General features: G+C 53.0%; 1 protein-coding gene across 13 annotated transcripts in view; it reads right to left on the bottom strand.

The window, feature by feature from the left end:
• The window catches only part of PXDN (peroxidasin), a 72,180-nt gene that overhangs the window by 22,310 nt on the left and 28,594 nt on the right, over positions 1–21,276 (bottom strand). For 10 of the 13 annotated variants that reach the window (XR_016387427.1, XM_022561435.3, XM_089894180.1 and 7 more), the window contains exons 4-14: positions 20,967–21,038; positions 17,639–17,710; positions 17,219–17,290; positions 15,047–15,216; positions 12,608–12,725; positions 10,545–10,714; positions 4,918–5,190; positions 3,696–3,812; positions 2,414–2,572; positions 1,569–1,681; positions 704–860 (exon numbers count right to left, since the gene is read on the bottom strand). Coding sequence is in view for 12 of the 13 variants with exons in the window: in XM_022561435.3 (XP_022417143.2) it covers positions 704–860; positions 1,569–1,681; positions 2,414–2,572; positions 3,696–3,812; positions 4,918–5,190; positions 10,545–10,714; positions 12,608–12,725; positions 15,047–15,216; positions 17,219–17,290; positions 17,639–17,710; positions 20,967–21,038 (1,493 nt within the window). In the remaining variant the exon portion in view is untranslated. The remainder of the gene's footprint in view (positions 1–703; positions 861–1,568; positions 1,682–2,413; positions 2,573–3,695; positions 3,813–4,917; positions 5,191–10,544; positions 10,715–12,607; positions 12,726–15,046; positions 15,217–17,218; positions 17,291–17,638; positions 17,711–20,966; positions 21,039–21,276) is intronic. The other 3 variants (XM_030760365.2, XM_089894179.1, XM_089894187.1) reach the window with 1 other exon arrangement.

The following is a 21,276-nucleotide window of genomic DNA, read 5'->3' as shown; positions in this document are numbered from 1 at the left end:
TTCGCGAGCCGCAACTAAGGAGCGTGCGAGCTGCAACGAAGACCCAGCGCAACCAAATAAATAAATAAAATATCTTTTTAAAAAGACTTTATGCAAAGCTACAGGCTGTGCATTTTACCCTGTTCGCCCAGAACACATGGAGTGTGTTAGGAAGGTGGAGGTGACACCTGGATGGACCAGATGGTGGGGCTGGAGGGGATGCCCTGGGTGAGCTCTGCAGGCCGGCACAGAGCCAGGGTCCACCTGGCTCTAGGGCCACCAACCAGATCCAGGGAAGGGAATGGTCCTTGATTATTTGGGGGTTTAAAATGAAGACTTAATACACGCCAGGACCGCAAAAGGCCACACACACCCAGAACAGAGAGAAAACAGTGAAGGGGCCGGGATTCTTTCACAGCAGTAACTACGTCTGTGCTTTGCCAAATGGTGACTGTAAATGACATGCTGTAGAATTTGAGGGGGTTTGGGTGACCACTAAACCAACCAGGAAACCCAGAGTGAGGCAAGATCTCCAAGGGCACGACCACATCGGCCTGCAGAGCCTACAGCAGCAGGAGGAAGGACGGCTGTGCCTCTCTGGACCCCGCCCACCTCCCTGCAAGGTTGGGCTGTGCTGTCTTCAGAAAAACACCCGAACCCCCAAGCTCCCTGCTCTCCTCGGTCGCCTCCGACCGCGCGGGGAGCGTCAGTGCCGCGGGCTCACCGTGCACGCTGAGCACCGTGCTGACCGCCGCCTGCCCGATCGTGTTCCGGGCCGAGCACTCGTAGCGGCCGGCGTCCGCAGGCCCCACGTCGTGGATGGTCAGGAAGCCCTCGGGGCTAATGTGAAATTTCCCGCTTTCTGTCACCTGGACCCCATCCTGGAGCAAGATAAATGGAAGAAACAGAGGGGTCAGACTGCGGAGCAGAGGCATTTACCCTGGAGAGGGGCACCACCTGCCAGGACCTCGCTCATGGCTCCATCATGGTGGCTGTGCTGAGACCCGCCGACGCTGGCAGGAGCTCGCCCGATGCCAATTCAAGGGGAGGAACTTCTCCCACCTGCTTGCAAAAGACCCAGAAAAGCTTAAGACCTCACTCTGGGACGTCCCTGGATCTCTGGGGTGCGCGTGCCAGGGCGTGGCCACAGAAGGCAACCTTCCTGGGACGTGTACTGGGGGTGGGTGGTGCGGGAGAAGCCAGGATGCCTGAGCCACACCCGGTGAGGCCGAGGCTGCAGGGCCCTGAGACCCCCGCACTTCCCTCCCGGAGCGCCACTGCACGACCTCCAGGGACAAGTTTCATATTAAAACATTTGCTTGCAATGAAACACTGATATTCATTTCTTTACTGGGCTTAATAAGAAAAACACAGAGAAATGAAACAACAGGAAACCTTCTCTAGTGATTACAGGACCAAGGATCTAACAAAAGGGTTTTCTTTGCTTTTGTCACCAAGAAGGACTCGTAAAGGAGCACGTCCAAAGTTTGTCTCATTTTGTTTACACCACGGCTGCCTTCCAGCTACGGGGGGTCTGGAGAAGCAGCGGGCAGGGGCAGCTGCCCCCAGCCACACGCCGCAGCCCTTACCTTGTTCCAGGTGATGGCGGGCTCAGGCTCCCCCTGAGAGCTGCATGGCAGCTGCACGCTGCTGCCCACCTCCACCGTCGTGTCACTGGGGATGCTGGTGAACACTGGGGTGACTGCAAGGCAAGGGACACGGGCTGACACACGTGGAGAACCCGGGAGACTCCTGATTTGTTCCAAAAGCTTCAGGCGAGCAGAGGCCCCGCCTTCGGTCCGGGCAGGCCCAGAGCACGGAGCGCTCCCGCTGCAGCTGCCGGAGCAAAGGAGCCGGACAGGACCGAGGGACGGCCCAGGGCTGCCACTCTCTACCTGCGCGGCAGCATCTGGTCTGTCCGCACAGCTCCGGTCTGCTTGGGGCAGCCTGGGCTGCCAAGTCCAAGCCCCCCCCACCCCTCAAGAGCTGGTGACGGGAGGAAGCAGGGGACCGGCTGATGACCTCACCCACGGGCCGCCCACTGTCCTGCCTGCTCAGCACCGGAGCAGACCCAGGCCCCGACCCCCAGGGACCCTCTGCAGGCAGCCCCCCTCCGCGCCCACCCCCCAAGCCATCACCCCTCCTGCTTTCCTCTCCCGGCTCTCAACAGGGACCCGGGGCCAGCAGGGGGCAGAACCTCGCGTCCAGGAGGACATGGGGGCCTGTTCCCGGGTCAGCCGGTGCTGCTGGGTCCGGGGCCACCTTGCTCACCCCCAGGGAAGGCAGGGATGACACAGTGACATAACGTGACCCGTGTCCCACACGCGGCACTGTCCTCACTGCTGACATGAGAGAGACAGGCTACGACTACGGCCTCGGGATGCGCGTCTGGGGGACGGTCCATCGCAGGGAGGGGTGCGGGACCACTGCCTACCTCGGGCCTGGACTGTCAGGTGCGCGGTGACACTCTGGGAGCCGATGATGTTGACAGCCTGGCACTCGTACTGGCCCTGGTCGTGCAGGGCGACGCCCGAGATCCGAAGGGTCCCTGACGACAGGACCAGGTGCCGTCTGTCCACCGACAGCTGGCTCCCTGCAAGGTGGGGATGCACTCTCAGTGACAGGGATACATGGACACGAGCCTGGCCTTAGAGGTGGGAGACGGGAGCCTCAGGGTCAGGCAGAACCCTAGCTGAGGGACAAAGGGGTGGCAGAGCTTGTCTTTTCCAGATCTGGCCTGGAGTCACTGTCCCGGCCTTTGTCACACACCTGTGCGTGTGCGACAGTTCAGGGACAAATAGCACACAGACCCGCCCCCCCCAAGACTCTCCAGAGAAGGAGCAAGGGGCAGGGACCAGGGGGTCGAGGGCTAAGTAAGCAAGAGCCGGGGTGGTATGCAGACTTGGAGACAGGGAGAGGCCGGTCCCAGGCTGGGCACAGAGGGATGGGGGGCGGAAAGGGGACGAGGGATGGGAAGGCGTCACAGGCTGGGAAGGGGATGGAGCTGGTGCTGTTTAAAGACAAGCAGCTCCCCAAGTAGGAACGAGCCTCTCCTCCTGAAAACAGGGAGCTCTCCTCTCGTCCAGGTTGCTCCCAGGATCCCTGGAAATGGCCCCTCAGGGGCGGAAGGGATGGTGGTGACCTTTGGTCCAGCGCTAGTCACCCCCTCGATTCCAGAGCAGACCCTGATGGTCCACCAACGTTGGCACCTGCCTCTCTGCAGCCTTCCCGGCCAGGCTGCTGTCACCCCCTGGGGTGACGGGCTGGGCCTTCCCCACATTGTGTGCCCAGCAGCTTCCCAGCTAGAGAAATTGGCTGGGGTCCCACCCAAGGAATTAACGGGGTCAAGTCACAACACCTCTTGGGGAGCAGCAAGAGAACTCTGGGAATTCAAGTGAGAAAGTCATATATATGGTGCATGTATTCTACCACCAGTTTCTAGAAGGTTCTATCTGCACATTAGTAGATCTGCTCCAGAGGCTAATTCAGTGCACACTGAAGGCGGGACCCAGACTACTCAGGAGGAGATGGGCCTGACATCCAGGTCCTCGGTGCGACAGGTCTCCTGTCCTGTGTGTGAGGGGGTGGCCCGTGACCCGACGTGCCCGCAGCTCTGGGTCACGTCGGGTTCAGCCAGCGCCGGCCTGCCCGGGGGGTCCGAGTCCCAGGAAGGGAAGGAAGGAGGAAGTGGGTCACCGTCCTGCCCGACACCTCACCTCCTTTCGTCCAGGCAATGACCGGCTGTGGGTAGCCCTTCGCCTCGCAGTGGAACTCAACTGTCTGACCCTCGATGACAGCTCTGTCCTGGGGCGTCACGGTGAACTGAGGAAGCGCTTCCGGAGGGAAAGACGTTGGAAACGCAACATTTAGGAGACAGCTTTGTGTGAAAACGCCGTTTTCAAGGCACACCGCCCACCCTCAAAGAGTCCTACCAGGACCCCGACTGTGGGTGCAGCATCCCGAGGAGAGGAAGATGCCGGAAAGTGAAAAGGAAGAATACCAAACGCTGGGTGCTTCTCAGCATCACACTGACAAGTGTGCAGAAGACTCTTAATTTAACAGCACTGAGGCTACAACACAGAACACAGGTAACGACCTACTTCAGCTCCTGGAAGGGGCCTGACTTGAAGAGATTCATCTCACTCCTCAACCTAAACTAATATTTGCAAATGGTGTAAAATGTCATCTAGCGCAACTGTGCATAGTGACAGGAGTTATTTTATTACTACTGGGTGAAAAAAAATTACAGAATAATATATGCAATATAATTCCATTTTTATAAAAGCAACAACCACAATTAAAAAAGGTAAAAACCAGTGACATGACTGCTTGGTCATAGGTGCAAAGAAAGGGCCAGAGGACGGATTAAGGACCAACTTTTAGTGACGTGGCTTCCACTGGGGACAGAGGAAGCGGGGTGGGGGACAAAGGAAGCCGGTGGGGACAGAGGAGAAGGAAAGAACTCTTTCTCTGCATTTCACACTTCTGTGTTGTCCCAGCGCTTCTTAACCAAAGTCCCGCTTGGCAATTTATTTGAAAACTAATAAACTCATTACAGAGTCAATTAAGGAATTTGGAAACACACAGCATTAAGTCTTAAAACTATACATATTTTCAGACCCTATGTCCAAAAATTGACCCTAAGGAAATTCCAAGACGTGTGTAAGACATACTGATTCCGTACACGCAGGCCTTGGTGAATTGGCATGTGTACCCACATTCGTGTGGGGAACACAGCAGAAAGCTAAAGCTCTGACCACCTAAAGCCTGCACTTGGAAAATAAACGTATCACCAAGTCCCACCGAAGGTCAGATGTGATGGGAGAGGATGAAGCAGGCCCCGGGACTGGAAGACCAGGCGGAGCCCGCGGAGGGGCTGGCTTGAGGGCAAGCCAGGGAGGCTGCGGGGAGCCGGGGCCTCTGCGTGGACGCTCTCACCTTGGACGATGATGAAAGCCGTGGCGTGGATGCTGTCCACGGTGTTGGAGGCGAAGCACGTGTACTCGCCACTATCCTCCCGTTCCACGTTCTGGATGTAGAGGCCGCCGGACGGCGTGATGCTCACCCGCGGGTCAGCGGGCACGGGGGTCCGGTCGCCTCTGGTCCAGGTGATCCTCGGCGGGGGGTGGCCCGTGGCGCTGCACTCCAGAGTCACACTTTCCCCCACCAGCACCTCCGTGTTCTGGGGTTGGATTACAAAAGCGGGGCGAGCTGTCACAGGAAACACAGATTCAGAATTAAAATCCTCCAGTTTAGCAAATGTTTTTGCTTGGCGTTTCTATTTTCATGCTATTCATTCTAGCTATTAAAGTCTAAAATAAGTAAAACAGAAACAATACAATTGCACACTTTGTCTCCTTTCTTTTTTCAAGAAATGTGCAGACCGCAAAGAGGGTCCGTGGCCTCAGGTCAAACCACCATCAGCAGCCCTGACTGACCTGATTCCTTCTTCAAACATGGACCAAACTCTGCAGAAGTCTTTCTTTTTTAAAATTCTAAATGTATATGTCAGTCTTTTCAGTAAACCTTGCTAGTAGTTCTTACTGGTTATAGAACATTGTTTTTAAAGGGTATTTAGAACATATGGAAATAACAAATTTCCCTCATAGAAAGAAAAATACAAATTAATATTCTAAAGAGATGGTTATAATTATGATTACAATGAGATGATTTTTCAACTCTAAATCCAGAAAAAAAAAACCCACACACTTATTATTGAGCTTGTGTGTCAAGCACGTGAAGAAACAGAACTCTCACACGGGGGTAGCACAAGTTGCCACAGTCCATCTGGACAGAAACATGGCCACATACATCAAAACTAAAAATTCCTTCACCCTTTTACCCAGAAATTACTCTGCTAGGAATGTACCCCACACATATCTGGTCGGCCAAAAAGTTCGTTCGGGCCTTTCCATGTTACAGAAAAACCCAAACAAAATTTTTGGCCAACCCAATATTTTTTACTGGCTTGTAAAACAATATATGTACAAAAAGGGGTTTTTATTACTGTGTTGTTTCTTCAGGCTGACATCCTGACCCACAAGTTTCCAATCCAAAAATAAAATATTTTTTCCTAACTTCTTTCCTTGGTCTCTCTAGCACGAGGCTACTCATAATCTTCATTTATTCCACTTACTGTGAACATCCATTCAGTTTGCTATAGGATTTCACATATTGATTGGGTGGGGCATTATCCAAGGTTCTGTGACAGTTCAAGTCAGTAAATGGATTACGTACCATGTGGCCCTTCTGAAAAAAAATCCCCAAATTTCCACTTTTCAAACCACCTCTGGCCCAAAGGGTTTTGGATAAAGAGATGGAGACCCGTGACAGCAAAAGATTTGGAATAGACTTCATGTACCCCAAAGGGAACGGGTTAAACAGATGTTTCATCTGGATAATGGGATTCCATGCCACCAGCCATAAAAAGGGCAAGAGTAAGGAAGTCCCTCATATGTTGAAATGAAAGGTCTCTAACAACCAGTAAGTAAGAAGCAGCTCTGGCCTTGCAGGCACTGGCAGTATTTTCTAGAAGGAGGTTGGATGGAGGTGGGAATTACGTGGACCAGGGAAGGAGACAGGAAAGAGACTTCTCTACATGTTTTCTCGTTTGTTCCTTTTCATTTTTTTATTTAAAAAAATTTTTAAACTGCTTTATTTTTTTCTTCCAGTTTTATTAAGATATAATTGACATATAGCACTGTATAAGTTTAAGGTGTACAGCATAATGATTTGACTTACATCAGTGATTTGAATTACAGAAATTACCAAAATAAGTTTAGTGAATATCCATCACCTCATACAGATACAAAATAAAAGAAAAAGGAAAAATATTTCTTCCTTGTGACGAGAGCTCTTTGGATACTTTTGTTTATTTTTAAACCCCACTTATCACACATCTAAGTAACAGTGGATCATAGAAAACACAGAAGTGACATTTAATGTTAGCATTTCCAGAGGACGGCAAACTGGAGATGTGGAGCCACGTACAGGGACAAGAACCAAAGGCGAAGCCCATCTTGAGGCATTGGCATGGCCCTGCAATTGTATATGTGGCTTGTAGGACCCTTAGGAGATAGAAAGATGAGGACACCCCAGGATGAGAGTCAGACAGAAAACTCTAGGACGGGTCCCCAAAATGCTCCACCATCAGTACGAGAAAGAGAAAGTCAGCTCCTACCCCCCAGCCCCCCACAGGGACCTCTGCTGAGTAGAAGGGAGAAATAAACCTCATGTCAGCCTTTATCAACCTAAAGTGGGCCGTCACATAGGCCTGCTGTCTAATTCACACTACGTTAGGCAGAAGGAAAGTGACCTCAGTGGAAGAGCTGAGATGCAGGAAGAAATAAAAAGAACTGGAAGTGATAATTACATGGTACAGCTAGACAAACATTAACAGTACAATGTAACAACCTTTTATACATTAAAAAACAGAACTCAGCCTAGAAACTAAGGTGGGTAGTTATACTTGAGACAAACGTAAAGACAGTAACTGTAAACGTTGATAATTTAAGAATGCATTTGAAATTTCTCTAGAATAACCACTTACAGAAAAGAAATAACGTATATAACTTCTAAATTAGAAGTAGGAAACAGAAGATGAAAAAAAATATTTCAAAACGAGGCAAGAAACATAGAAAAGGTTGGATGAATTGTCCAAAATAAGAGGTAGAATTTATAAAACTAAATTGCTAACCACAATAAATGTATATGGACTCATTTTTAAAGTCAGTGTGAGTTTTTTAAAGAAAAATCTAGCTCTATGCTGTTTACAACAAACACCCAAAATATATTAATATAGAAAAAGGTTCAGAAATAGAGTCACAGGGCTTCCCTGGTGGTGCAGTGGTTGAGAATCTGCCAATGCAGGGGACACGGGTTCAAGCCCTGGTCTGGGAAGATCCCACATGCCGCGGAGCAACTGGGCCCCGTGAGCCACGATTACTGAGCCTGCGCGTCTGGAGCCTGTGCTCTGCAACAAGAGAGACGTGATGGTGAGAGGCCCGCGTACCGCGATGAGGAGGGGCCCCCGCTCGCCGCAACTGGAGAAAGCCCTCGCACAGAAACAAAGACCCAACACAGCCAAAAATAAATAAATAAATAAATAAAATTTAAAGAAAGAAAAAACCTGTAGGTTATAAAAAAAGAAAAAAAGAAATAGAGTCACAGATATAAAAAACAAACTTGTGGTTACCAAGGGGGAGGGGAGGGGGTGGGATAAATTAGGACATTGGGACTGACATATACACACTACTATATATAAAACAGATAACTAATAAGAACCTGCTGTACAGCACAGGGAACTCTTTTTAATACTCTGTAATGACCTATATGGGAAAAAAAAAAATCTAAAAAAGAGTGGATGTATGTATAGGTATAACTGATTCACTTTGCTGTACACCTAAAACTAATACATTGTAAATCGACTATACTCCAGTAAAAATTTTTAAAAAACGTAAAAAAGAAAGGTTCAGAGCAAAATGATGGGAAAAGTATAGTTGACAGACACTAATCAAAAGAAAGTGGGTTGCATCCATATAAAATCAAACTAACTTTAAAGCAAAAAGCATTAATAATCAAAAGTTTAATTCATGAGGAAGATTAAAAACTGCAAACTTATATGCCCCTAATAACAGAGCTTCAAAACAGAAAAAGTACATTTAACCCTTTGTGACTCACGGAGACTCACAAATGGGTCCATTATCATTACCTACATCACGGTGTTGGCAAACTTCTGTAAAGGGCCACAGAGCATATTTTTTGGGCTTTTCAGGCTATAAATCTTTGCATGTGATTATGTTCCAATAAAACTTAATTAATAGACATTGAAATTTGAACTTCATATAATTATCATGTATTCTAAAATATTACTCTTAAGTTGCTCAATCACATAAAAATGTAAGACACTTTTTTTTTTTTTTTTTTTGCTGTACGCGGGCCTCTCACTGTTGTGGCCTCTCCCGTTGCGGAGCACAGGCTCCGGACGTGCAGGCTCAGTGGCCATGGCTCACGGGCCCAGTCGCTCTGCGGCATGTGGGATCTTCCCGGACCGGGGCACGAACCCGTGTCCCCTGCATCGGCAGGCGAACTCTCAACCGCTGCGCCACCAGGGAAGCCCAAGACACATTTTTACTTCAAAGATCTTGGAAAAACAGGCAGTGGTCCAGGTTTGGCAGCCCCTAGTCTAGGCTGGCAGGCTGCCACTGGCTGACCCACTCACTGTGCAGTGACATTCCAGTCACGGATTGTAGGAGACCCTCCATGTGCATTTTAGGGAGCAGTGCCAACACACAGACTAGTGCACTAAAGAAGGCTCTCGTTCCCGGGAGAGAAACAAAAATTCAGATAAAAAGGGGTTAGATTTGGAACTCTCAGGCCACAGAGAGATTTTAATATTCCCAGCTAGGAATCAATTATCCCGCTAACACAGCAACTTTGCTAAGGAGATGCACTGTTTATGTTCTATTACTCCCTTTTGTCCTCCGACATACACCTACAGAACTGCGCCACTCTGTTCAGTATTTTGTGGGTTTCCCTGTGCCTTACAAATTAAGCACAAGCGACTGGGCGCTCTAACTTATCTGTGGTAGGTTCACAGCCATGTGACTTTGCAAAGATGCTGGACGCCTTGTTCCACTCGGGGAACATGGGATTAAAGGGCTTTGATGTGGCTGCAGTATATGCACTGCACTGCACTTTCCCTTGAAGGGAAATTCGACAGCTGGGAACTCTCATTCATCAGTAAATCTTGACTGTGCCTATGCTGGGATGAACCCAATGATACGAAGGTCTTGTACTAGGAATCTAATCAAAGAAACACACAAACCACTTATCTTGGGATTGAGGGTACTGCAATGCCCTGAACGATAAAGCATGAGGGAAACACAGACCCTGGCCCACCTACACGACAATGACACAGGCCCATGGAGGTGGCCTGGCCACCTGTGCTCTTCCAGCAGCCACGGGGGACCAGGCCCACCCTGGGCTCTGCTCCAAGGGCCACAGCTCCTCTTCTGACCAAGGCTCCAAAAGTCAACACTTCGACAAGGGCGGGGTCTGTAACCCGGTGGGACCCAGGCCAATCAAGGCCACAGCCATGCTGCCTTTGGCTCAAACAATCTTTTCAGTTCAGGTGCCAATATTTTAGACCTGGGAATTCTGCATACAAATTCAGATTTCTGGCTTCTTTTAAAATAACCAAAGCCCTTAGCACAAGAGAGAGCCCACTGCCAAATGGCAACAAGTGAGAGGAGCCCCTGGGACCAGTGTGAATGGGAGGTGTCGGGGGACGGGGCACGTGTCTGCCCAGGTGTCCACTGCCCCTCTGCACTGTGCTCCCAGCAGCACCTGTCTCTACTGTCCACTCTGAGTGACCGTCCTGGATTAGGGGTTGATGGTGGACTAGGGCAATGGTCGGGGGTCACCTATGACCCTGAGCCGACCCTGCTGCAGCAGCTTAAACGGGAGACCTTTGTGTTTTGTCTTTTACCACCAGGTGCAAACAAAGAAGGGAGTGGACCGGGAGGAAGGTGGGCTCTAAGTGTCTGAGCGAGCACGCAACGTACCTGGAGACCCGAAGTACCTGAGGGTCACCTCCTGCGTCTTTACCTCTCCGGCCACGTTTTTCGCCATGCACTGGTAGATACCCTGGTCTGTCTCCCGCGTGTTCTGGATCATCAGGGTCCCATCGTCCAACAGGTTCAAGCGGGAGTCCGTCTTCATGCTCAGCTCGTTACTGGAAAGACAGACCTGGCAGGCTCAGGCTCTGAAACAAGGAAACACCTGGTCCCCCGCGGGGGCTTCTGTCCTGGCGCGGGGACCCCAGCCTGGAGGCATGCAGCACCTGGAGATGCGGGGCCTTAACCCGCCTTCCTGGAAACTTTCCTTCCCAGCAGCCTGACTTACCGGCATTTCTGGGAGAAGTGTTTATGCACTGTGTTTATTTGCATCTGTAATTAACTCACATATTCACTTTTATCATTTACATGTTCAACCTACAAACGTTTCAAAGTGGTCCTCGTTCCAAAGGGAAAAAATGAACAGAGTGGAAAAAATTCACAGGAAAACTTTCCCTTCGTTTCTGGCAAATCCATTTGAGACAAAGGGGTAGAAACATTTAAGTTATTAAAAGCGGAAGATTACAAACGTCCCCAGAACAACACCGCCACTGTTCGAGGGATTTCCCAGGACCCCTCTCAGAATCCAGGTGCCCACAGGCTACAGACCCAGCCGCGGGAGGCGCTGTCCGGTTCCTCGCCCACCTCCCTCGTGCTGTGCTCCACCTGCACCAACCGAGCCACCAAAACTGGCATCTCCGTCCTTCACGAGCACTTCCGGATGGAGGCAATAGACCTCTCAGGCCCCATAAGTGAGGCTCTTCCTGATGTGGCCCAGCTTTCTCCCACAGACACCGTGAGCCCCGGGGGAGGCTGGGCTGCTGCAGAGATGGGCCCCGGGGTGCAGCAATGCACCAGACACAGGCCTGGGGCCTTGGGTCTCCCTCTGCTGTGACTGGCTCTGCCAGTATCAAAGTGTTGACTTACAGACATGGGTGTGACCACTCACGAATGCAGGTGTGCTGGCCTTGAGCGAATCTGTGCTTCTCTGCCTTTTGAACGCACACTCCCCAAAGGAAGCTCTCCCGTGTTCGCTCTGGAATTTACCTCTTGCCACCCTCAGAGCTGTCCCAGATCCCAAGGCACTGGGGACAGGCCAGCATCTCACGTTCCCCACACAGCTCTGGCCCCGAGCCCAGCGTCAGCTGTGCTAGGTCGACGACAAAGTCAGGCCTAGAACCACTCCACGCCTCCATGGCAGGTGCATCTCAGGTGACCCCCCAGGCTCGCTGCCCTGTTCTCCTGTGGAAACACCACTGGACTCGAGAGCTGGTGTCGGGGGCCCATCTCCTCTCACCATCGTGACTAAACCCAGCCAGGGGCTCTACGGACCACACTGAACCCACAGGAGGGCTCTGTTGGTGAGTGAGCGCGGGCCGGGGTGCTCGCGTTTACAGTAAGCATGGGGGCAACGACGACAACGTGGTCTCCCGCCGAGGTTTCCTTCCCAGGACTCGGTTCAAAGCGGATGCGTGCAGGTGCCGCCCTTCAACCCAGACGACCCTCGGTGGTCTGACCCCCGGGCCCCGCAGGGATCTGACTACATCCTCCCCTCCCATACCAAGATGCTTGTGGACAGAAGGCGAGGCCGGGGTTTCCGGAGACAAATCAGATGCACAGGAGCGAAGTGCATGCGTTCACCTCACAGGGTCTCCCTGAAGATGCCACCCGCAGGGAGGACCCTCCCTCACCTCCCCGGGACGCAGGGACCTCAGCCCCGGTTCCGTCCCGTTCCTCTCCCCGGGCGGGGGTAACTGCCCCTTCCGTGATGACCGGCCTCGCTGACCCGGACCAAGCCCAGCAGAGGGTGACGCGGGCTGTGCGCCTCGCAGAGGCCGGGATGTGCCCGGCGGCGACTTCAAAGCAGGAAGGTTGCTCGGAAAACCCTCCCTCCTCCTTGCTCTCCTTCCAGGGAGGAGGAAGGGTCAGGGCGGGCGGATCGGCCGCGGTTCACGGGGCATCTGGATGGAACGGGACTCGGCGCCCCCGGCGGTCCGTCCGGAGCCACTTACTTGTTTCGGAGCCAGATGATCTCGGGCTTGGGGTTGCCCTCAGCCCTGCAGGTGAAGAAGACGGTGTTGCCCAGGGTGACGTCTGCGTCCTGCGGCTCCGACGTGATCCGCGGCCTTTCTGCACCAAAAAGGAAAGCAGGCCTTCCTGGTCTTAAACCGTCACGTGACAAGAACCCAGAGCAAATCCCTTCTGTTCGAGACAAAATCACTCCCACGAGAACGGCAGGGGGACATCTCCACGGAGAAGACGGTGTTAGAGCTGAATTACACAGCATTGCCAGCATCTGAGGTCCACCCGCTGAGAACCCTGGCAACCGGTGGCGCTGAGCCTCTGACAGACAGAGCACCGGGTGACGACCTCAGTGGGCGCTCCCCCCGAGAGAGCCGGACACTCGTGAGTCAACAGGTTTAGGGAATGAAAGGACAGACAGCGGCACTTTTCGGCTGAAGCCACCATGAAGGCAGAGGCTGTGCAGGTGCGGCCAGGGGCTCCCAACCGCAGGACCATCTCAGTGTGGGGTTCCCACTGCAGTCCCCTGCGGCCACCCAGTCACTGAGCACAGAGAGGCATCCCTCCTGCACTCCAGCTGCTGGGTGACTGTCTTCTCTGTGTCCTCACAGCAGGCTGGACTGGTCACCTACTAACCAGGAAACTCGGAGAGCTGACCCCTCTCAGCCCAGATGTATTCACTGACCTGCCACGTGCAAAAAGAAAAAGCATGCTCACGTGCAAATGCGTGTGCTCCTGTGTGTGTGTACATGCGTGCACGTGCCTGCAAGTGTGTGCACAGTGCCTTCACAACACCTGGCATCTTAAACAGCCACAAAAGGCCGTCTGCGTGTCTATTACTGCACAGCGTCAACAGGAAACCCCTCGGACTCACCGCCGTCCACGTTAACCCCCCGAGGCCGCGCTGCTCCCGTTTCCACTCCCAGGTGCCCTGCTCCCCACGCCAGTCTGGACACTGCGGCTCCCTCTGCTGTAGCCGGAGGACCCCCAGCCCCACCGCTCATCCCTGGCGCCACACTCGCTCACTCGCCATCCTCTGACGTGCTGAATTTGGGGACTTGGAGAAAGCTCTGCTTCTCCATTCTGTCTCCAGGAAGAGGCAATGGTGCTGAAGGAGCCGGAGGAACGACCACCCTCCTGAGCACCCCCCAGTGACCCCGAGTGACCGGCAGCAACTGAGGACCTGCCAGGACACTAAGGGCAGAGGCATCGTCCCCAGGCGTCCCGCGAGGCCCCGGGAGTTCAGAAAGTTCAAGGCACCACCGCCTCGGTCACCCCAGCCTGGTCCCTGTTGACAAGGTCGGAGCTGGGCTGGGGTGGGGTTGAGGGAGGAGGGTCCGCTCCTCCCCCAGAAGAGAGGTGGGCAGAACCCAGGCCGACTCAGGAGGGCAGCCCCAAGGTGGGCACAGGGAAGTGAACCTGTCGTGACCCCCAAGCAGGTCCAGAGGGCAGAGGTCAGAGGGAGCAACCTCCCCCCCTCCCCCCGTCCTTTGCCCAGGAAGCCGATCCTAAGGAGACAGTCTTGAGAACGGGGTGCACACAGCACAGCACTGCTGCCCATCCTGAGGGATCCCTGCCAGCAGAGCAGCCCTTACAAAGACGAGGGCACGACGCGCGGAGGCCACAGGGTGGCCCTGGGACTGAAGTCAGTCACCTGCACACACTAGAGGCAAAGGAGCCTGACTGTACAGGGATCGCTCATAAAGCGTTACAAACGGCGACGAGTGGACTTACATAACTGCGGGGGGGGGTTTACTGTGAAATGGAGTGACCTTCAAAGTAATTAATTTTGTTTTCAATATATGAAAATAATAATGATGCTCTGGAGAACCTAATTTTAGCACCACCCCCCCGCAAAAGTGCTAAACTTAAGAGAAAAGCTGGATTCCTCGGGCATTTATCAGGAAGATTTGTCCAGCGAGATTTGGTTTCGCTCCTTTTCTTGTGTTTCTTCGTGAGGCACTGCGTACGCGCGAGCGGTGCACAGGTGCAACAAGCCGGACAAACTCGGCCTACGGCCACTCTGCGTGGCCACCACCCAGATCCAGACCCAGGAGGCTGCCGGCTCCCAGCCAGCAGCCCTGCGCCCTCCCCCAGAGACCGCCCCACCCCCCCGCCACCCAGCCCACCGTTGGGTCCTGCCGGCCAGGCAGCTGCAGCCTCTAAAGGCAGAGGCCTGGAAGGAGCAACAGAGGTAGTGGTGCATTTCAGGTTCCTATTTTTTTTGTAGGGAAACCTGAAAATTAAACCCAAGTTTATTACCAGATAGTTTCTTACAGGTACTACAGAGACTGGCTTTGTAAAGCAGGGTCCAGTCAGGCCCCACCCAGACTTGATCTGTGGGATCAGCCAGTGACAGCTGGAGACAGGGCTGCACACGCCATGTCCTCTGGACAGCGATGCGGGCTTGGGCCCCAGGACTCACTCACCACAGTCCAGCTCCTCCGGGGTGATGGCGGCCACCGACCGCCCCTGGATGCGCCTGGGATATTCACAGGTGGCCGCTGCCTGCGCATTCCCCGACCGGGCGTAGCTCTTCAGCAAGTCCGCCAGCCACAGGATCTCACAGTCGCAGTGAAGCGCGTTGGAGTCCAGACGCCTACGAGAAGGAAGCCGCAGCCAGTGAGACGTGGGATGGGCAAGGGCTGACCCGGGCCAGGCAGACCCGAACTGACCAGCAGTGATGGGGCCCGCAGACAACAGAATCTGACCCGGTCCTGCCCGACCAGGGGACCCAGCAGAGATCCACACTCGGCAGAAAGAAGAGCCCGAGAGTGGGGGGAGCCCGAATAATGCAAATAAAGGGCGGTGAAAGGAGCAATCAAATACTGTATATTTTAGGTTCAAGACCGAGGGACAGATACTGCTGGACGAGTCCGGGAAGTTTCATGAAAAGCACAAGACAGGAGCCTTCGTAAAATCAGTAATGCAGAAATCCCCACCACCCGGGACTACTCCCGAACTCTCACCACCACTGGCACCGCGTCATCATGTACTACCTCACTTAACCCTTAAATACGCCCTAAAGGACAGTCAGCCCGCAGGGCACAGATCTCAGCTGCTGAATTAAGTTCCGGGAGAAAGTGCCCCATGGGGCTGGACACATCCGTCCCAACAAGCGGAACAGGCAGGGTGTCATCTCCTCCCTCGGAAACGATGACCATTTATGCAGCAAAGCACGAGGTAAGGAGTGTAACAGGGGGACGTGAACCAAGAGCGAGGAGGTGGCAGCAGGGCTGGCCCCGTTCAGAGGGAGCTCCCCGGGATCAGAGCCGAGGGGCTGCCCTCGGGCGTCCACTGAGCTCACACCTGTCGGCCAGAGCTCCCCAGGGAGGCGGGCCCGTGATGGCACACCTCCCACTTGCATTTCTCCAGGACGCTGGCTCGGAGGAGACAGCAGGCAGAACTGGCCCTCTGTCTGGACGGCCAGCTCTGATGAGCACATGCCGTGGAATCCATAGGGCTCAACGCAGACACCACAGAACCTCCCCCCCCGCCGATTCCTCAGGTCAGCAGGCCGTGGGGGACCCAGAATCTTCCCGGCGCCCGCTGACCCCACAGCCCCTCTGAATAAACGGCAGGACCTCTGTGCTCAGGACGGGCCCCAGGGACAGTGGATGAGCAGGTGTGTGACCCCGGCCAGTGGCCCCTGGGCCGAGCGGCCAGAGCAAGAGGTCCCCGACTGCATGCTCCCCTCTGTCGTCTGGCGGGGAGGGGGAGGTTCACGGGGGCAGAGAAACCTAGGGTTTCTCAGAGGGCAGTGCTAGACCATCAAAAGGCCAAAGAGGAGGCAGAGACGGAGAAGAACCTTTCCAGCCTTCTGTAGACTCAGGTAACCCCCACGTGCCCTGAGCTCGTCTTGGCAACTCCTGGCAATTTCTTTCCTACCCTCTTATCTACCAAGCGGGCAGTGTTTCTCTCATCTGCCACCCTAGAACGCAGTTTTTAGTTTGGCTGGGGATTTCTTTATCCTATAAAGAAAAAAATCGTAAGTAGTGAGGAAACTCTGTGTCTTACTTAACTCAAGAGAGAAACAAAGGCCACTCTGGGCCCAGGCCTGGTAATTTGACTTTTCTATCTCTTTCTTAAGTCCAGTTCATTGTACACTCTCAGTAATACCTAACTGAAAAACAATGGCCTTCAAGACCTCGGAGAAAAACACACAAAAGGTGTCAGATAGCTTTCTCCATCAGCTATTATAAGAAATTACTCAGTGTAAAGATAAATTACTTTTAGAGACCTAAGAATGGACAGAATTCAGCTATGTGCATGCCTAAATAAAAGGAATGCAGTACAGTTGGGATTAATTCTAGGCCAATTTTATTTCCACCAGTACAATATGTAACATGGAATTAAAGATTAATTTGAGGAATTTAAAATTGATTTTTAAAAACGTCTTCCTGTTGCCACATTCCTCCAAGCCAGCTAGGTCTTGGTTCGGCGTTCTGATGGCTTAATCCACCCTCCCTTCCTAATTCATATCCAGACTGTGATGAACTCTTCTTTGAAATACCCAGTAAAAGGGGTCAGGTAAATGCATATGACATGGAGAAATTATTAGTCTTTGCTGAAAAGACAGCATAAAGGGTTATTATACTTACAATCTTTTCATAGATTCCAAGTGATTAAATGTTCCCGGAACCAAATGTGTAATTCGGTTGTTATGTAAAAACCTGTTGAAAGAGGTGATAAACCACAGCAATGCTTTAAAATACTTTCCTAGACACGTAGAAAAGTGTACAAGCAGTTAAATAAATCAGCTTTCAAAGAACATCCCAGTGACTGCCTTTGTTTTATATACATGAATTTGAGGACAATGTTATTTAGTACAGAAAATAACGACATTGTTTTCTATTTTATCACTATTCCCACTTCTGAACTGTTAGAGGAGAGCACAGATTTCCTACTGAGACGTTTCCCGGTTGTTTGCACAGACACAGATGCTCTTTCTGTTACAGGAAGTGGACAGAGCCACGGGCTCCAGGACCCGCAGGTAAAGAGGGGCGACCCACACTACTTACAGCCTCTCCAGCTTCGGCAAATGCTGGAACGACTCTGGGTCCAAAGTTTCTATCTGATTGAAGTGCAGGTATCTAGAGGTGTTTTTAAAAATGGGAAAAAGACACAAATTTTAAACAATTTTATACGTTTTATAGATCTATAGGGTTTTGCTGAAAACATGTGTTCTCTAAGCCATTTCAAATACACACGTCAATAGATAACTCTCTAGATCTCCTACATTGTATGGAAAACAAACACAGTCATCAAATAGGAAGATTAAAGACAACTGAAAACTGGGTGCAGACTTTAAATGATCGACTGGACAATACAACTAAGGGTCAAGCACACCGACCGGGCTTCCTCCCCACCCAGCGAGGAAAGCCAGGGACACTCAGCTCTCCAAATACATGGACCTTTCTAGAAAAAAATCAACATGATCTTCATTACACCACACACGCAGGTACGTGAATGCCTTCATTCCAATCTTTTAATTTACAAACGGATTTAGGAGACTTACACTTCAAGGTGACACTGGGTATACTGTTTTTCAGCTACAGAAACAGCAACTACAGAAATAACAGAAGAAACCTGGCCCTGAGTTAAGCGAAATAATGTATTTCCTCAAACGTCCTTTAATTACATCGACCATCCAGAGCTTATACTTCCGTTTCTTTCCGCATATACTTCTTTCTTGCCGTAAGTTACACATTTTTTCGTAAAACTAATTTCTTCTCATTGTCTTGCATACCGCCTTTCTCACTTTGAAAATTGGTGGGCTTTTGCCTTAGAAATACACGGAAGCCCCCTCTAATCGGTGCTCGTGCAGGAGCCCCTCCTGCCACACAGGGACCTGGCCCGACACGCCAGGCTGCGTCTTCACGAGACGCTGGGACCAGCAGGGTCATGGCACAAACCCACGCAAAGGAGAGTTCTCTCCACACTCCCTCCACCAGGTACAGCCTTTCACTGACTTTCTGAAATGATGGAACCTCAGGGTCCCTCGCCCTGTCCTGTCGGTGTCCGGCCTGCCCTGGGCCAGCTCGCCAGGAGAACCATCGTGGTGACCACGCGGCCTCAGAGCTGCCCACCCACCTCCGCGGGCAGGCAGCCTGGTGGGGGCCGGGTCTGTGCCCACCGCCCTCCCTGCGAGAGTGGGGGCCTGAGGGCAGGATGGCGGGGGCAGGAAACGCCCCGTCCTGACTATGCAGGACATGCACTTCCAGTGGCCACCGTGGAGCAGCCTGGGGCCACGCCATCAAGCACAGACACGGGGAGCAGACGCGCTCAGCCGCGCTGCTCCAGAGACCGCGGGCCGGCCGGCCGGGTCCAGGGTGAAGCCAAGGGAGGGAGAGAAGGGAAGACACGCCGGTCCCAATCTGATGCTGCTTAAAAATCCACGTGCCGACAGCCAGGGGGAGGCTGACCGGACGCGGGTGCTGCCTTGAGGGGCTCAGGGTTCACAGGCTCCCTGGGCTGTGGCCACCTCTACCGATAGTGGAGGAAAACGGGCCGAAGGCAGGAAGGGAGCCCCCAGCGCCGTCCACGGTCCCCGCCCCTGCCCGCGGCCAGCCTCTCAGGGAGCCCAGGTGAGCCTGCTGGACGGGGCGGGTCTAACGCGCGGCCTAAGGAGCCTGTCAGCGCCTCCGGGTTAGAGACCAGAGCTAAGGACACACTTTGGGCAGCCGGCCGGCCCAAGGCTGCAGCCCGTCACCAAGTGCCCTGCTCTGCATCTGCACCTGTTCCAGGAGTCTTCCCCCAGCCCTGGGGCAGGGGGTGTCCACGCACGGCCGGTTGCTGAGGCTCTGTCCCAATCGATTTCGCTCAAATAAACTCTAAACATTTGTATAAGCCTCCGCTTATCTTTTAAGGCCTGCGAGAGCCGACATGCTGGGCAGACATGGGGCTCGGGACCAGCCTCCCCTCTGCTGGAGCACGTGTGCCAGCTCTGGGCATGGGGGGCCCCGCAAGGATGGGGACCCGAAGCGCTCTGCACGCGGTGGGGGCAGATCTGAGCACGCTCCTAGGGGAATGCTCCCCTCCCCCTCACAGTGCCTCCCTGAGGGGCGGGGACGGGTCCCAATCTCCCTTCATCCCTAAGTCTCAGCAGCAGAGACCCCTCCCTCCCAGCACCTGATCCTGGGTTTGGAGGCAGCCTGTCTCAGGATGCTGTCCCGAACCCCTAGGACCTTGGTCACCAACTCCCACTCGGCGCTCCGTGGATGCCATTCCCCTTCCCTCCTCACTTCTCCCAGACTTTGCCTCTGTTTTCCTCAAAAATAACCCCGCTCACCCCCTCCCAAGGCTCGATGGGCCTCACTTAGTTGCACACCTGACAGCACGTGTAAATCCCAGCCCCAGATCCATTAAAACTGAGTCAGATGCAGGAACGTGTTCCAGGGACCCTCCCTCCACCTGGGGGTTCTCCAGATGCTCCCACGTGTTTCTGTGATGATCTGATCCCTGTGTCATTCTCCCTGAAGCCGAGGCTGCACAGCCCCTCATATACAGCTTCTTTCTAAATCCAGTCCACGGCGAGCACAGCAGGCTCGGGAAAGTGGCTCTCAGCTGGATAAACAAATGGGTATCTAAAAACAAGAGCCCTGCGTGTGCTTCGGAAGCTCCTGGTTCAGGTGAGGCCTCCCCAGCTCTGCCTCAAGGCCTCTGGAGATGTTTCCATGTCCGGCCAACTGACAAAACACGAACCACGTCCTCAGCTGCAGCATCCACGTGAATCAAACTGCCTGACACGTGATGACTCCAGCCCATTGATGGACAGGCGACCGGCCAAGCAAACAAGTCAGAAGATGCCTTTGACCAGGAATTCTACTTAAAATGGGCATGCTGACTTCACAGCAAAGTAAGTAGGACTTCCTTCATACGCAGCCCAAGAAACAACATCCAGCGTACCCTAACTGGAAACACATGGAAAAGTTTATTTTCTCCAAAATAATGACATCGTGAATGACGCAAGGAAACCGGACGTGCAGATTCACAGACAGGAAATACTGTACGAGGAAAACAACCTCCTGGTCCCCGAAAGACCTCTACTTGCGCAGATCTGTTTACAAGTCTAACTTGTTAAACTGGAAGCACCATGGGGACAGGGGTCAACCGGTGTTACTGGTCCTTGCCCCAGGAATGCAGGGCACAGGGTGCGGGGTGGCTGCCCAGATGGGCGGGGTCAGAAGGAGGGAGGGACCACGGCTTTGTCATCTGCATGCACACAGCCCTACGCCCCCGGAGCACAGACATGCATCGTGCAAACAGCAGACTTGGCCTAGTTTTCCCTGCAAGAGGCAAAGGGCAGGTGAAATCTGAGACACCGCAGAGCAGAGGAGAGGCACTTACAGTTGCTCTAGAGAGGCAAGTCCCTTAAACGCTTGCCTGCCAACTGACTGGATCTCATTCTTGTACAGATAGCTGAAACAAGAAACACGGGAGGATTAGCACACGCACGCCAGGCCGTAACTCAGGGTGGAAGGAAGAATTCAGTTGGCACGTGGAGACAGTTTTCAAATTCATGATCGTATTAGGATACAAACAGAACGTTTACACAGTAGGTACAGTTCCTCCAAGGAGGCTCTCCTTCCCCTTTCTAAGGAAAACCTCCAACCGGAGACGATCAGACCACCGCCACGTCTTCAGGAAACTCACAGAT

The sequence above is a fragment of the Delphinapterus leucas genome, chromosome 13 (assembly GCF_059928025.1).
Source record: "Delphinapterus leucas isolate spDelLeu-1000000601 "Yukka" chromosome 13, BTC_Dleu_Yukka2, whole genome shotgun sequence".
Taxonomy (NCBI): Eukaryota; Metazoa; Chordata; class Mammalia; order Artiodactyla; family Monodontidae; genus Delphinapterus; species Delphinapterus leucas.
This window is presented reverse-complemented; position numbering and strand designations above follow the sequence as displayed.